Raw genomic sequence first — 15816 nt, forward strand, 5'->3', positions numbered from 1 at the left:
ATCGCCGTCCTGCCCCAGTTACTGGCTGGCTGAGCGGCCATCCCGGGGCCTTGCAGCAGTCCAGAGGCCTGTCCCGCCACTCATCGCAGACATGGGGAGAGGTAAGTTCGCCCCTGTTATCAATTTCCCATAATAATGAATGTATACTTACCAGTCTTTATGCCCCTGCAGCATCGAGTCAACAGGCTCACAACTTGCAGGAGGACGCTGGCGGGGGTCTGGGAACGGAGACGTGTCAGGGACTGGTAATTATACATTCTTTATTATATTCCTCCCACCCCCTGCCCGCTCTGTATATTTTTTCCTTCGACAGACTTCTCCTTTAAGGATGTGGACTGAGACTTCTATGTCTTAAATGAGTTCTAAGCTTTTGGTTCAAGAACTGCATCTGAAAATCTAAACATGTGAACGCACCCTAATAATGAGGCCAGTCTTTCAATCTTCCCTTGTCCTTCTATAAAGCTCAGATTCATCCATGTCTTCTAATACTTAAAGAACACAATCTGGAAATAGGCCAATATACCCCAGTGGCTCAGGCTGTTTGATAAGTTTGGTGCCACATCTTCAGACTTGTCTATGTGCTTATACTGACCTGAGCTACAAATCTACATTTTGATGCGTTTCGGTGCATCATTGTGCATCTAAGCTATGTCCCTCATCCGTTTGATATGTCATAGATACATATGACATCTATTCAGACCATACAAAGCAGCAGGAAGAAGCACCCAGACCCCCACTAATAAAAACTTTTAAAGTGTCTTTATGACCAGCCAAAAGTTTTCAGTGACACTTTAAAGTAAATCTGTCACCTGCAATTCATATTCCTAACAACTGTTAGGTCAGACACATAATACCTGTCATATATCCATCTGTGCTTCCATAACATGAAAACATGCCAATAACCTGTCTAATAACATATAGTAATAATCCCCAGTGAAACGTTTGCAGTTTATACGTGTGTATGGTACGAAAAGTAGAACAAAACAATCAACAAACCATTAAATATTCACATTTATTTCCTCTGATATTTAGAGGAGGTTTTCTGAGAGTAGGCCACAGTAATGGTTGACAATGTTAAAAAAAAAAAAAAATTTGTTCCTGAACCATAAAGCACACCACACTGGGTAAACAGGCACATTGCTGACACGTATTGGCTCAGTGAGTTCACCAACCTTGAGACTGACTCCCACTCTTCTTCTTTTTTTTACCACGTTCAATGACCCTTTGCCGCTTTAGGGATTTGTGCACATTAGAAAAGTATCATATACCGCTACTTGCCTGAAAAGCTAAACTACAAATACTACCTTCATGACAATACAGCAATTGAAAAATGTATATATACACTTATTCTGTAGATGGGATGCGCTAGGGACGTCCAAATGGCGACACGGTCCAATAATGATTTGGACAAGTTCATGTAGAGAGCATTTGGACGAGCACAGCACAACTTCCACGGAACAGAACTGCACAGCTTCAACAGCCCAGGACTGCACAGCTTCCACAGCACAGGACTGCACAGCTTCTACAGCACAGGACTGCACAGCTTCTACGGCACAGGACTGCACAGCTTCGACAGCACAGGACTGCACAGCTTCTACGGCACAGGACTGCACGGATTCCACGGTACAGGACTGCAAAGCTTCCACTGCACAGCTTCCATGGTACAGGACTGCACAGCTTCCACAGCACAGGACTGCACAGCTTCAACAGCACAGGACTGCACAGCTTCAACAGCACAGGACTGCACAGCTTCTACAGCACAGGACAGCACTGTTTCCACAGCACAGGACTGCACAGCTTCCACGGTACAGGACTGCACAGCTTCTACAGCACAGGACTGCACAGCTTTCATAAATATGTCTGGACCGTAATATGTGTTCCTTCCTTCACAATGGTACAACAAAGTGCATTTGGTGCTTCTGGAACATATGACTATGACAACCATATGAATTTCAGATACCAATAAAATAGACAAACTCATACATGATGCGTGTTGATAACATAATAACTTGGTGACCATTCCTCAGCTTTTGTCGCTCAGTAAAGTGTATATATACATTTTATGTGGCACTGTGCTAGACTTTAGGACGGCCATTTTGTCTTTAGATAAATGATTGAGGGAAGGGGAGTAGAGCTCGGGAACAGTCAAGGGCATCAGGGGAAGGTGTTTTTTTTTGTTTTGTTTTTTTTTAATTTACAGATCGCTCTCTCCATAAAGAGCACTGGAGAAGGACATATAATCCAGAGCTCCGGAAACAGTGTCTGCACCCACGTATTTTGTCATGCGGCTGATGCAATATTCGGCTTGTTCAGGTGGCAGCTCTCTGCGGAGTTCCTCGATGGTGATGTAGCTCTGAAAATCAAAGAAAATACATCAGACTCATGGAACTGCAATGGCTACTAATAACGTTTCAGTTTTTTATTGACTTAGAAGTAGTTGGGTCTGCTTTTCCCCAAGAAGAGTTGTATTCCTTATTTTGTGGGGTGCAGCCATGGGGACCCCCTCCCATAAGAATTTCACAATGCAATCTTCTGATCCCTAAAGTCTTAGCAGGCAAAGAAGACTTTGTTAGTCCCTAGTTGCCATGAAAATCTATTGATGCCCCTCTGGCAAGCATCAATCTGATGAAACTCCACCCCCAGTCTATCCACCTAAATGCTGCAGTCCCTATTGACCACAGCATCTAAGGGGTAAAATAGCCAGGTGTCTGCACCTGGCTTTTAAACTCAAACCTCCCCAAGCACCTTATCAAAAAAGGCATCCGAGCCTAAAAAAAATTCATCAAGACTGACTGACTCTTGAAGTTGTGTGGAGGACCACCAAACTCTCTCCTGACAGGTGATATCAAGATAGAGGAACAGGCAGGTTGGATTTTAACTGCCTTATCCACCAGCAATGGGGTCTGGAATACTCCTCCATCTCTTCACTGCACATGAACACTCAGCCGAGACAAATTTCCATGTGTATGGAGGGATCGGGAGACATAGCTGTTGTCCTGAGCGACTGTTTGGCCATCGGCTATGGCATTGGTATAGGGGACTTTTATACACACAATTCTAGGCTTGTTTGCTTTCCTACTGACCTTATCGGATGCCAGGATCTTGAATGAAGCCATAACTTGTTCAGCAGTGTCTGTTTCTGCTGTCTCCCGAGTCATGAAGTCAATGAAGGCCTGGAAGGTCACAACTCCTGTGTTGTTAGGATCAACCAAAGTCATAATGCGAGCAAACTCAACCTCACCCTAGAGGGAAAAAAAAAAAAAATTTAATATTTTAACTACGGAGTAAAAAAGTTAAATGAAAGAAATTAAAAATTTTAAAAAAGGATTTAAACTTAATTTCAAAATTAATTTACCGGTAACTTGTGTTTTTTTTTTTTTGGTTCATTGTCTTACCAGATCATAACCCATGGAAATCAGACAAGCACGGAAGTCATCAGGATCCATCATGCCATTCCTCTTCTGTAGGTAAAAGAAAATGAAGTGTAGTTTAGAAAAAAAATATTACATAACCAATAATCTGTGTTGCAGACCAATGGCCCTCTGTAAGGTGAGGGCTCTCCGGAGTAGGTCACTGCAGCGGTCATGAATTCTTATGAACTCAATAACTTGCTCCTTTCTATTCTTTGTTTAGCTACTTATAGCTTTTCTTCTAATTGTTGTACACAGTGCAGAATATTCTATATTCTATCTTAATGACTGTGTCACACAATTTATATTTTTAGCTAACGTGGTCCTGTTGATGAGTAGGGAATCCTCACCCTGTCAAAGTGGTTGAATGAAGCGCGGAACTCGTTCATCTGTTCTTGGCTGATGCCCTTAGCATCACGGGTCAGGATCTGGTTTTCAACTTCATTGATGGTCCTAGCGATTGTAGTGAGGAGCTGCTCCCATCCAACACGGATGTGCTGAAGAAAAAGGTAGAAAGTAATATAAAAGTGATGAGAAAAGAAACAAAGAAATATTAAGTCAACCTAAACTGTCATGTAAAGCACAGAGTGGTATGATGAAAAACCCATTTAATAAAGTATGTAATATATACAGGACATAAGAAACGATAGAATATAATTTTCTTCAAAGACCCGCAAACAATTTGTTCCTACCGAAACCCTTATTCTATTTCTGGAGGCTAGACCAGAGCTGGGTTGTTTGCCAGGAGAACACACACATGGACTTCCTTTCCCTTACTTCTCTGACCAGGAGTACACACACATGGACTTCCTTTCCCTTACTTCTCTGACCAGGAGTACACACACATGGGCTTCCTTTCCCTTACTTCTCTGACCAGGAGTCCGCACACATGGACTTCCTTTCCCTTACTTTTCTGACCAGGAGTACACACACATGGACTTCCTTTCCCTTACGTACCTGACCAGGAGTACACACAAATGGACTTCCTTTCCCTTACTTCTCCGACCAGCAGTACACACATATACTTCCTTTCCCTTACTTCTCTGACCAGCATTACACACACATGGGCTTCCTTTCCCTTACTTCTCTGGCCAGTAACGGCACAAACACCTCTTTGCTATACCTTGACATACTGCTGGTGAAAGTGCATTGAATTGAGCAGGCTGTCACTTTGCTGGGTGGTGATTTATTCAGTACACTACTATGGCAAGTGGATGGAGAAGGGGTTACTGATGCTATGTGAGCAAAATTCTAAGAAACAGCGGCAACGATGCAGATGTGACCGAAATTGCTGCTGCAGCAGTAGGTACACTGATATTTACACAAGGGACAGCTGCCCTGAGCTTTGTGGCTGGATATGGAAGCCTTGATTTACCTTTGAGGAACAATGTACCTGTTCTGCAGCCAGAGTGGCTCAGCTTGCAGGCACAAGGCTCAGCCTCTCTCCTGCACATAGCACATGCTAACCTCCACCCAATTTCCTGTCATTTATTTTGATATGTCTGTTGCTAGAGACAGATTTCTCCTAACAACAGGCAGTGGACAGCAGATTGAAGGTAAGTGAGACACCTAGTGGCCAAGACTTTAAGGTTGTTTTTTTTTTCCAGATATCTCATTTTTAGTAATAGATGTGATTTATAAATATGTTAGGAATCATGTACGATTATAAATAGAGAGAAGTTGTTTGCAATTAAAGTAAGTCCTCCGGACCAAAATAAGTTATTTCTAGCCTCTCACCACACTGCCATTAGTCTCCTGTCATATCGGAGAAGCGGTCACACGTGTGCATCACCATTCCATTAACTCTATATAGGAACTGCTGCAGTACAGCTCCCATAGAGAAGGAATTGAGCGGCTGGATAGCAGATATATCATGGGACAAAAAAGAGATCTCACCTTAGTTTAACCCTAAAAGACTTACCTCCATACTATAGTTGGTGTGTTTGTTGTCAAAGATCAGAGACTCTTGGATGAGTTGATGATCTCCCTCAAGTTTATCAATGTTGGTCTTGTAGGAGATGATATTCTGTTCATATTGCTTAAGGTGGTTCATCTGGTCTTCCAGAGAACTGCTAATGTCCACAGATATGCGACCGATCTCCTAGATAGAGGCGAAGAACCAGAAATGGCACATGTAAAAAGTAATAACCAATAACATATTGTACATGCAAGAAATGTTTTATTTTTCATCTGACCATGACTACTTTCCATTACAGAGGCAACCAAATACACTTGTCTTTTTCCAGATCTCCCATTTACTTGATGGTAAACGACCACACATGGGGGTTCACCCCTATTCTCGGGGATGGCTTGAGATACCATAAACCTACTGGTTGATGCATCTAACTTACTGATATCTCCCCTTTGTGCACAGGGCGCTAAGGATGAAGGTGAGTTTCTTACCTTCATCCTCTGCGCCATTTCAGTGTAATTTGTAGTTATATCCTTAGGCTAATCGGGCAGTTTGGAGCACTGGTCAGCCTGGCCAGCCCATCCCTCCTAATGTAACGGAGCAGGCCAGGGGCGGATCAGTGCTCTGGGTAGTCCTACACCCAGTGCTCCAAACTGCCCGCATGGAAACTGCACTCAGAAAACTTACCTTCCTCCTCAGCGTCTTGTGCACACAAAGATTTGTCTAACCTGCTTTTTTTTCCAATCCATTTTTCGCAAAAACGCACTGTAAACCCATTCTGATACTGTATGCATCGCTTCTCACTATACTAAGTCAGCATTCGGGATGCATGCACGCAGTCATGTTCTGGCTGTGAAACATGGTCCATGTGTCGGCCAAATTTCAAAGAATTGAACTCACAGCAACATACGGAATTATGATGCAATGAGGTCCTAAATGGCCAGAGCATTACCCTACCAAAATAACAGCTTTGCCAGTTCAGTAGGGAAGTGCTCTGGCCATTTGGGAGCTCAATGCATCATAATACTCACAGTAGTTAAAAGTGAATGTTTCCGCAGCATTTCTGCAACATGTGGCTGCTTCCTAAGGCTACATTCACATGTTCTGTAAGTGTGCCCGGAAATTTAGGGCCCATTGATTTCAATTGGTCTATTCACACTGTCCATAGTCTTACAGATCAGTAATCCACAGAAATTACTCTAGTGCAAACCATAACTGCGGCACAGATTGCCTCTTGGAAGTCTATGGAAGCATCAGTAATTTTTGCAGATCCACAATTTTTATGGAAGAAATGTCCGTAATGTTCATAAATCCATAAAAACTGCTGATCTGCAAAAAATACGGATTACAGATGCATTACGGACAATTTTTTTTACGGATTGGGGATATCCTATACAGATTTGAAAAAAGGACTAGGATGATGCACTAGTCCTTACGTATCGCTATCTAAGCTTTGATGCAGTTGAACCAACCTCTATCTTGGTCTGGATCCAGGGCCCAATGACATTGGCTTGTGCTGCAAACTGACGACGCAAGCGCTCATTGGCCTGTTGACGGGCCAGCTCCTCCTGCAGGGTTTGGTCTCTGTGGGGAACCAGTTGTTTCACCTGTTGAAAGTAAAAAAGGTCTTAAGTATTTGTTTCTCAAATATTCATGCTATATATAAAGTTATTTTATTCTCTGTTCACCGACTCCCACTGCTCACCGACTCCCACTTATTGGCAACATCAAGGTGGGTGAGGACGGTGTATGGGTTAATTCCAGATAACTTGATTCCATAAGTCTGAGCAATTTTCTGAATTTCACCCTGGATGCCCAGAATTGACATCTTTTCCTTGTCGGCCTCGGGAAGAGTTGCCTTAAACTGTTCATGTGCTGTAATGAGGCTCTGCAATTACAATAAACCAAGGCAATATTATCAAGTGTCGTGGAACAAAGAAAATACACGCAAAAAAAGATTTCTTCCTTAACTATTCTCAAGTCCTTTGAATCTATTTTGTCTTGTTTTAAAAAATATATAAGTCACAGCTCATTCTGAAATTTGGTGTCCAGTGGGCGGTCCTAAGTGACCAACAGCCCACTGGGCACTTAAGTATAGAAAAGGCTGAGATTTAAAAAAAAAAAAAAAAAAAGTTGTCTCTTAATTGTCTTTCTCTCTCTCTCTGCAGTGTGTGTGTGTTCTTAGGCACCCCCCCCCCCCTTCATAGACTGATCACTGAGCTACTTAAAGTTGTAACCAGTAAACAAAAGTCGTTGCTAAGCCGAGTGGATGTCAGCATTCTTGTTTGATAAGAAGCATTCTTGTCTGATAAGATATATTACAGTCTCACTTGTAACAATTATCTATGCTAAGTTTGTTGGGACAACAGTGGATATTTAGATTCACCAAAAATGCTGATTACTGACGGGTTAGGATTTATTGAAGGCCTTCTCACCTGAATCTCTTCAATACTGTGTACAATGAACATATCCTGCAGATCCTCCATAGCGCCATCCATCCAGTTATTAAATGGAGCAGCTCTCTTGGCGAACTCCAGATACAGCTGGTCAATGGTTTCCAAGAGCTTCTCTACACGCTAAGAAGAAACATGATCACTGTAAGTTATATTTCCTTACAATTTCTTAATATTAGTATTATTTATCCAGTATTCTACCTCAAGAGCATCTCTCCTCTTTTGTGTGAGGGTACCAAGAGTGTCCCACTGGTCACAGATTGCCTGGCAACGGCTATTGACGGCTGCGGCATCATGGTAGTCAAGCTCACTGTAGAGGAACAGAATAGTGTAAGCTTTTCCTAAAGCGGTGGTTACTGGAACAACAAGAGACCAGACAAAGTATAGAGTTGTATTGAAGAGACATCTAAACTCACTTCAGCTCCTGAGCAATGGCTGCAATCTGCTCCACGCGGTCCTGGTGGGCAGCCAGGTCACTCTCGAAGGCTTCATGTTTGCGCACAAGGGCCCTGATCTCCATAAGAGAGGCTGATTCATAGTCTCTCTGAGACAGCAGTTCTTCCTTTCCTGGACACAACAGAAGAGTAGATATTAGAAGAAAATCACCAAGTGTTCAAGCTGGTCATACTGCTGGATATATGTATCTGTTGAGCCATTTGGAGAAAAGAGGTAACGGGAAATAAAGAAAAACTGCCTGCTAGAAAAATTGCCCCAATTTGCTTACATAGCCATGTAAGCGGTGAGACTATCCATAACGGTACTGTAGTTGCCCAAAGCTTCAATCCCCCAAAAAGTTTTTTTATTACCGCTCTAAAGTGTCATAAAGGCGTGGTCAAAGCACTGAATTATCCTGGGCTGCAACGCCTCTCCCTACTCGGAAAGCTATATCTGTCGGGCCAGAATCGGGCCAGAATTGCGCATGGAAGGCAGGCAGAAGTGGCAGTCCGGGGCACTTTAAAGGGGTTGTCATGGGAAGATTCATGCTAACCCATGCTCCCGGAGCTGCAGGATACATGTCAATCCCGGTCCCCCGACGCTGCTGGTTCCTAGGCTGCCCACTTGTCAGTGTTTTCGTAACATTCATAATGTCACGTTCCCATGGTCAGCATAGACTCTAGACATTTTCAGTGGGAGCAGTACTTTGTTGGATGTTTTCATCCAGCAGTGTTGAGGAGTGGGACAGGTAAGTATAGATTACTGACATGTCCCCCACAGCCCCAGTAGCATTGCTAATTGTGAATTTTTCCCAGCCAATCCCTTAAATGCTGCAGTCTTCAATGCCTCCTCGCACCCCTTCCTATCCCAATCCCTGCTTGAGTTTTCTCCTTTACAGGCTCCGTCTCTAATTGTCAGTTTTCTCTGACCACAACACTTTCTGCTACCCTCCCCTCTGCATAGAGTGGACAGCATGTCACCAGGTTTCTAAGTAAGCTGGTAATCTGTCTTGTCGTACAAGACAGACTGCAGTAGTAAATTGAGGGTGAATGACTGGTGTACAACTTTTTTTTTCTTTTAATGACTCTCACAGAATATCAGAACTCCATAATCTACTGTTCGCAGTGATTGTTTCCACACTATTCCATTGAGTAGTTGTCCACCTACCTCTAGTCCAGGGACTCATGAAGAGGTGGCCTTCTGCCTAAACTTTTCGGCCAGATGCTCCAGTCTCTCCAGTCTCCTGATTTCTAGAAGAAGCCACTCTTCATAACCCTTTTCTACTTGCTCCAGTCCTTTCCAGGCATTGGCAATATCCTGATGTAAAATATCTCAGTGAATGCTTTCTTCTCACACAAGGGCCAAATAACAAATTTAGGTATTTAGTTTATTCATGACATCTGTACCTTCACTTATTCCCTGCCCTGTTATACTTACAGAAACCATCTTGCCCTCGGATGGCATGAAGGCAGGGCGGTTGCTGAGCCTCAGCTTGGTTTGCAGAGTGTTAAAGTTAATTTCCAGCTGACACTTCTCCTGAACGCGAGGAGGCTTGTGAACTCTCCTGTAATCTCGGAAGTCCTCCAGTTTCTTCTGCATCGCACCCATTGATTTTTCGGGGGTTCTGTTTTCCAGCCATGGGATAGTACGGCGGATCCATTCCAGGAGCTAAAGAATGGATTGAAAATTTTAGAGTAGTGATTAGAACATTGGCAGACGATTTGTCATAATAACATTTTCTAACAGGGGAACAAATAAAGAAGCTGTAGCCCATAATTTAATATAGGGCCCCTTCCATGTCAGTACATTTTCAACCACCAAACTTCTCATCACATGTGTAGGTTTGTAGAAGTTTCACTCATTGGAAATAAACTTAACTGGGCTCCTCCCCCGAGGAGCCCTATAGCAGCCACATTCTTTCAGCAAGTTCTCTAATTACTATGCTTAAAGGAAAAGTCCCATGAAATAAAAAGAAAATAGAGAAAGATGTGGGGTGGGGGTTGCGTGAACATAATAACGAAAGTATATCCATCATCACGGCAATGATGTTCCAGTGGGAGGACCTGGGGCCTTGACGTATGGAGAAGCCGGATGAAAATTACTTTGGCGGCTGTCAAAGAGAGGTGAGAGCAGCGCAACAGAGGCACGGTGAGGTAAGTATACTTTCATTATTATGTTCACACACACCCTCCCTTCCTGTATTTTTTATTTTAATTTCTGGGACTTGTGACCAAGACATGACCAAGAGTGACCACGACATCCTCTAACCCATAGACAGAGAATAGAGAGAAGCACTTAGCCGTGCATTCTGGACTGCATTGGGGAGTCATCAGCTTAAAGTGACTGGATTTGTACAACCATATGTAATGAAATATGAAAGTAAAGTATAGTAGCAGTGGAGTATTACACTAACCTCACTTGCTAACTTTTCATATTCTTCCATCAACTTTCATTTTCCTGGTTCACTGCAAGAACCTTACAGATCCTATTTGCTGCAGTCTCAGCCTGTGGGGGAAAAAAAGATATGTAGAGGTGAACTATCAGAATACTGAAACAGCAGAACTAGAGATTATAGACTTTTGTCTATTGTTACCTGTTCAGCTCCAGCAAATGCATGGTAGAAGCAGGACACGTAGGTCATGATTGCCTTCTCATCGGGCTTGGGTGTATTCACAATATCTGAGGAAGAGAATAACATATAAGGTATATAAGGCTGTAGGCAGACCTATCGCTCCGCTCCTCTACTTGTTATAAAGCACATACCTTCTGCGTCCAACATTTTGGGAATATCCAGGAACTTTTCTGCTACATCAAAGGCGGTGTTCAGGTTACCGATGGGGTCATCCTAGAGGGGTTATCAATAAAATTATAAATGTGCAGCCCCTTTAAGTATTATAAAGAGTTTTGTAGTTGATCTTTCTGTACCTTCCTCAGTTTGGAGTAGTCGATGAGGTCAGGCCTGTGTCTATGGATGAGAGCGCACAGTGCAAGGCCATCCTTCCAGCTTTATGTAAGAGAAAGTACGATTTTCGTTATTACATTTGTTAAATAAAGTTAAATAACTAACTATGACTTTACTAAAGAAATTTTTTTTTTTTTTTTTTTACATGGTCCCTCTGCTGACACCAATGGCTGTGTTGGGAACTACAGGGCTGCACAAGCATATGCATACAGGGCTGCACATGTAAAAGCATACACATACAGGAGTGCACATGCCAAAGCAAACGTATACAGGGCTGCACATGCGCAAGTATACGCATGCAGGTCTGCACATGCATACCGTTACCGATATTAGCGTTGTTGCATGCAGATACTGAGCCTCCTATGATGTCTGTATAATACATGTAAGCATTAGAATAGATATTACACTTGGGGAAGCTGCCTGTGTCAGTAGTGCTGCAGCCTTCTCTGATATCTATATAATACATGTTAACATGGAAGCTTGACTTTGTGCGGCACAAAAGATCATTGTTATCGGCCACACATCTCTCTGTGTACACCGGATGTTAGCAATGTGTTTAAATGACCACACAAATGATACAGCAATCCTCCATTCAGCCTGGCCGAGCAATTGATCATGCTATCTTGCTGATCGGCACTTTTCAGACGAAATTCCTCCATCCCAACCACCCCCATCTTATATATCAAAATACAGCCATTATTTGGCAATTTTACAAGACTACAAAAGACAGCCAGAAAACCAATGTCTTTTGCCAGCTATTGAGTTTAACGGAATGGAAAAACGGCTGGTAAGAAAAAAATGCAAAAAAAAATGCAAAAAAAAAAGGCAGTTTTACTGAATCCTGGTTGGTTGCTATGGGCAACAAAGAACACTCCTACAGTAACAATTCACACACAGTTTTGGGGCCTTTCAGTCAACAGGAATTTTTTGTGGATGGCTTTTGTGCCATAAAAAGGCCAAATAATGTCTATTTTTGGTACAAAATAGGAGGAAAGAAATGTAGTGTCCACACATGGCGAATTTCCTGCTATTTTGCTATTATGCAAATGCTGTAAAAAGTGGGAAATTTACAGCAAAAATTAAAATAATAATAAAAAAACACTGTGGGGGAGATATTTCAAACTGGTGTAAAGTAGAATTGGCTTAGTTGCCCCTAGCAACCAATCAGATTTCACCTTTCATTTTCCAAAGAGTCTGTGAGGAATGAAAAGTGGAATCTGATTGGTTGCTAGGGGCAACTTAGACAATTCTGCTTTACACCAGTTTGATAAATCTCCCCTCCCATGTGTTTTTGGGCCTAATAGGTTCAGTACTCAAGTCAGTTTGATCGTCCAGTATTTGAATAACGGTGGCTACAGCCTATGGCCGTAGCCATGTTTTCCTGGACTCCCTAGGGCTGTATCCAACTTTTTCAGCCACCGATAATCGAATGCCGAATGATCAGACTCCACTTCTGCTCATCTCTAGCGATTACCAAACCATGTAAGAGAGTGCCGATCAGTGCTCTTCCATGTGTGTTCACAAGCGGCAGGCCCTAAGGTCACGCCTATATGGCAACCAAATATCTAGGTAGTTCCCTCCATTCCATGACATGTGAAGAATATATAAGCGCTGCCACTTATCCTGTGTTCTTAAAGTGCTACTTTTAGGCTGTGACTACATCAGTGTATTTTACTTGTTTTCCGCCGTCCCTGATATGAGGAGAGCCATGTTAGCCACCCTGTGAGGTAAAAATAGTTGTGGTGACTGATGTCAGCAGATGCTCTCCGTAGTTCACTGTCATAAGCAGATTCCTGGGAGGGTTGTCAGGATGAGGCCGAGCTTATTACGGCAGCCAAAGTCACATAACGTAAAGACAGGAATGGAAAGCTGACTTTCATCCCGGCTATTGGGAAAGTAGAATGTGTGAAGGGTTTAGAGTATTGGCACCTTGTAAATCTGTCGCTCCATATAGTGAGGTAAATATCGATGGAATTACTCCCAATTTGTGCAAAATGAGATTTCCTCCAACATTTGAGGTTTTGAGGTATTACCTCAGCATTAGGGTCAGTGATTTATAAGGCCACTTTGGATCCATGCCTGTTCTTGGTTTACAAATACTGATACAACATACTTATCCAGGTACTGTGACAGTGGCTATTTTGTGTAGTTTTTTTGTGTCCCGTTTCCAGTCAGGTGGAGAAACAGAAGGGGTGATCCCAATAGAAAATGGGGTATCCGTACCAATTACAAAAACAGAAGTCTATTGTGACTGACCCCCGAGAACTACTGAAATCCTAAGAGACAGTGCCATTCACTCTGCGGCTGTCAATCAAATCTGACTTGTTCTCTCCATTAGGGCCCTTGCACACTGAATAAATCATGCAGATAAGCTCCAGCAGATTCCGTGCGCACTTCTGCTTAAACATCTGGCCATCCTGTAGGCTCCATTCTACAGTCGGGTAGATTCCGCTGCCCGCCAAAAGAATTGACATGTCCCTTCTTTGGGTGGACGACAAAATCCGCCGGACCATAGAATGGAGCCTATGGGACCAGCAGAACTTCAAGCGGGAGCGCGCGTGAGGCGGAATCCGCGGCAAGTTATGCGCGTGATTTCCTTAGGGCCCTTCATACTACGGAATCGGCTACGAAAATTCCATGTGGAACTCCCACATGCACTCACCGAATCCGCACGGAAATTCTGCACAGAATTTCTGCATTCAAACTGAGGAAAAGGCGAGGAATTGAAGAGGAAAGTTTTCTGCTTAAAACTCCCCACCTATTCAGCTCTGGCAGAATAGGAGCAGAATTTGAGCTGAATGCAAGCCTCATTGACTTCTATAGGATTTCTCTAGTGGAATCCGCACAAAAAAATTAACATGTCAACTATTTAGACGGAACGCGGATCCTGACAGAAATTCCGGCATGTGGACGAATGAGTGGAAAGCCTATTCAACACAATAGAATAATGAAATGTTCATTTTTACGGACTAAATTGGAATCAGCTTAAAATTCTGTGCGTATTCCGTAGTGTGAACGCACCTTAACAGCAAACAAATCAGAAGTCCCTGCTGCCAAGCACTCCGATCCCGGTATAACACCAGGTCTCAGGAGTGAGACCCACTGCCATCAGTAACTTTTGACTTGTCTGAGGATATGTCAAACGTTCCTGGAAATGACAGTACTGGTCACATAGACCAGGTATAGGGAACATTCACCCCTCCAGCCGTTGTAAAACTACAATTCTGTCCATTCTGATCACCAGCAGGGGTCTCAGCAGTCAGACCCCAGTCAGCTAGTTATCTCTTACCCCGTTCATACCATATTCATACAGCAAATAGAAAACTCAGCCAAAAAGTTCTATTTCTTTACCTGCCTACCTGATGCTGTAATGAGTAAGCTGCGGATCTAAATCTAAGAATAGTTTTCACAACTATTCACCCGGTTGGCAGACATTCGAGAAGGGAATGTCCTGATGCAAGAGTTCATGTGCCATAGAAGCAGACCATGCGAGTGCCAAGGGGTAGGGTGTTTTAAAGGGTGTAAAGGGGAACACAGACATCAAGCACAGTTATCCTGGGTGACAAATCATTGTACCACATGGAGGATAGTGATTTTAGTCAATGCTATAGAACTTGTTGTATAAGGGAATGTTGCATTTATATTTAAAGTGAATGTAGCATTAGTGTCCTCAGGCATGTCAGAAGTTAAAGGAGGATTCCGTCAAAATCAGCTGAAAGTTATATAGATTTGTAATTTACTTCTATTTTAAAATCTCAATGTTTTCCAGTACTTATCAGCTGCTGTATGTCCTGCACGAAGTGGTATTCTTTCCAGTCTGACACAGTGTTCTCTGCTGCCACCTCTGTTCATGTCAGGAACTGTCCAGAGCAGCAGCAAATTCCCATAGAAAACCTCTCCTGCTCTGGGCAGTTCCTGACATGGACAGAGGTGGTAGCAGAGAGCACTGTGTCAGACTAAAAAGAATACATCTCTTCCTGCAGGACATACAGCAGCTGATAAGTGCTGGAAGACTGGAGATATTTAAATAGAAGTAAATTGCAAATCTATATAACTTTCTGACATCAGTTGATTTGAAAGAAAGCCAATTTCAGCTGGGGTACCCCTAAAGATTACATTGAGTTTTACTCCTGAGACCTGCTGCAATTGTGAGTTATAGCCAGGTGAAGGAGGAGTACTCATTCTCTCTATGATCTATAATGTAGTTGGATTTTATTGATAACCAAGAAGTGAAGAATACTGCCACATGCCTCAACCAGCTATATCTTACAGATGAACAGATAAAACATAGAGACTTGTATTACACAACCTGTGTCCATACTACTATATGTGTAATCTGAGCATTGCTACCTACAAAATATCTGTGCAACAGCTTACATTCCCATCTATGTCTTATATATACTGATGGATTGGCACACTGCTGAGGGATCTTATATGGCTAGTAATCCTGTGTCATCAAGTTAGGTTGGAAAACAACCTTAGGCTATGTTCACACTACGTAAGTTCCGTAGTAATCACAACCATTGTAACAATAGTTGTACACATAGTATACACTCCGGCCGGGATCCCTAGCGCCACCGCAAAAAACTGACATGTCACTGAATAGAAGCCGCAGAAAACCCTGTCAGTGCATACAATAGAGCG

The 15816-nt window shown here is 42.8% G+C and overlaps 1 protein-coding gene across 1 annotated transcript in view; it reads right to left on the bottom strand.

The window, feature by feature from the left end:
- Positions 1-998: 998 nt before the first annotated feature.
- LOC138776561 (alpha-actinin-3-like) overlaps positions 999-15816 on the bottom strand; it is a 54103-nt gene continuing 39285 nt past the window's right edge. Inside the window, 17 exon segments of the mRNA XM_069956141.1 lie at positions 999-2353; positions 3084-3242; positions 3396-3461; positions 3761-3907; positions 5332-5511; positions 6795-6929; positions 7028-7210; positions 7758-7898; positions 7977-8085; positions 8192-8350; positions 9394-9527; positions 9648-9878; positions 10624-10661; positions 10664-10715; positions 10804-10889; positions 10974-11055; positions 11136-11214. Of these exon segments, the coding sequence (XP_069812242.1) occupies positions 2195-2353; positions 3084-3242; positions 3396-3461; positions 3761-3907; positions 5332-5511; positions 6795-6929; positions 7028-7210; positions 7758-7898; positions 7977-8085; positions 8192-8350; positions 9394-9527; positions 9648-9878; positions 10624-10661; positions 10664-10715; positions 10804-10889; positions 10974-11055; positions 11136-11214 (2140 nt within the window). The 3' untranslated portion in view covers positions 999-2194.

The sequence above is a fragment of the Dendropsophus ebraccatus genome, unplaced genomic scaffold (assembly GCF_027789765.1).
Source record: "Dendropsophus ebraccatus isolate aDenEbr1 unplaced genomic scaffold, aDenEbr1.pat pat_scaffold_432_ctg1, whole genome shotgun sequence".
NCBI classification, from domain to species: Eukaryota; Metazoa; Chordata; class Amphibia; order Anura; family Hylidae; genus Dendropsophus; species Dendropsophus ebraccatus.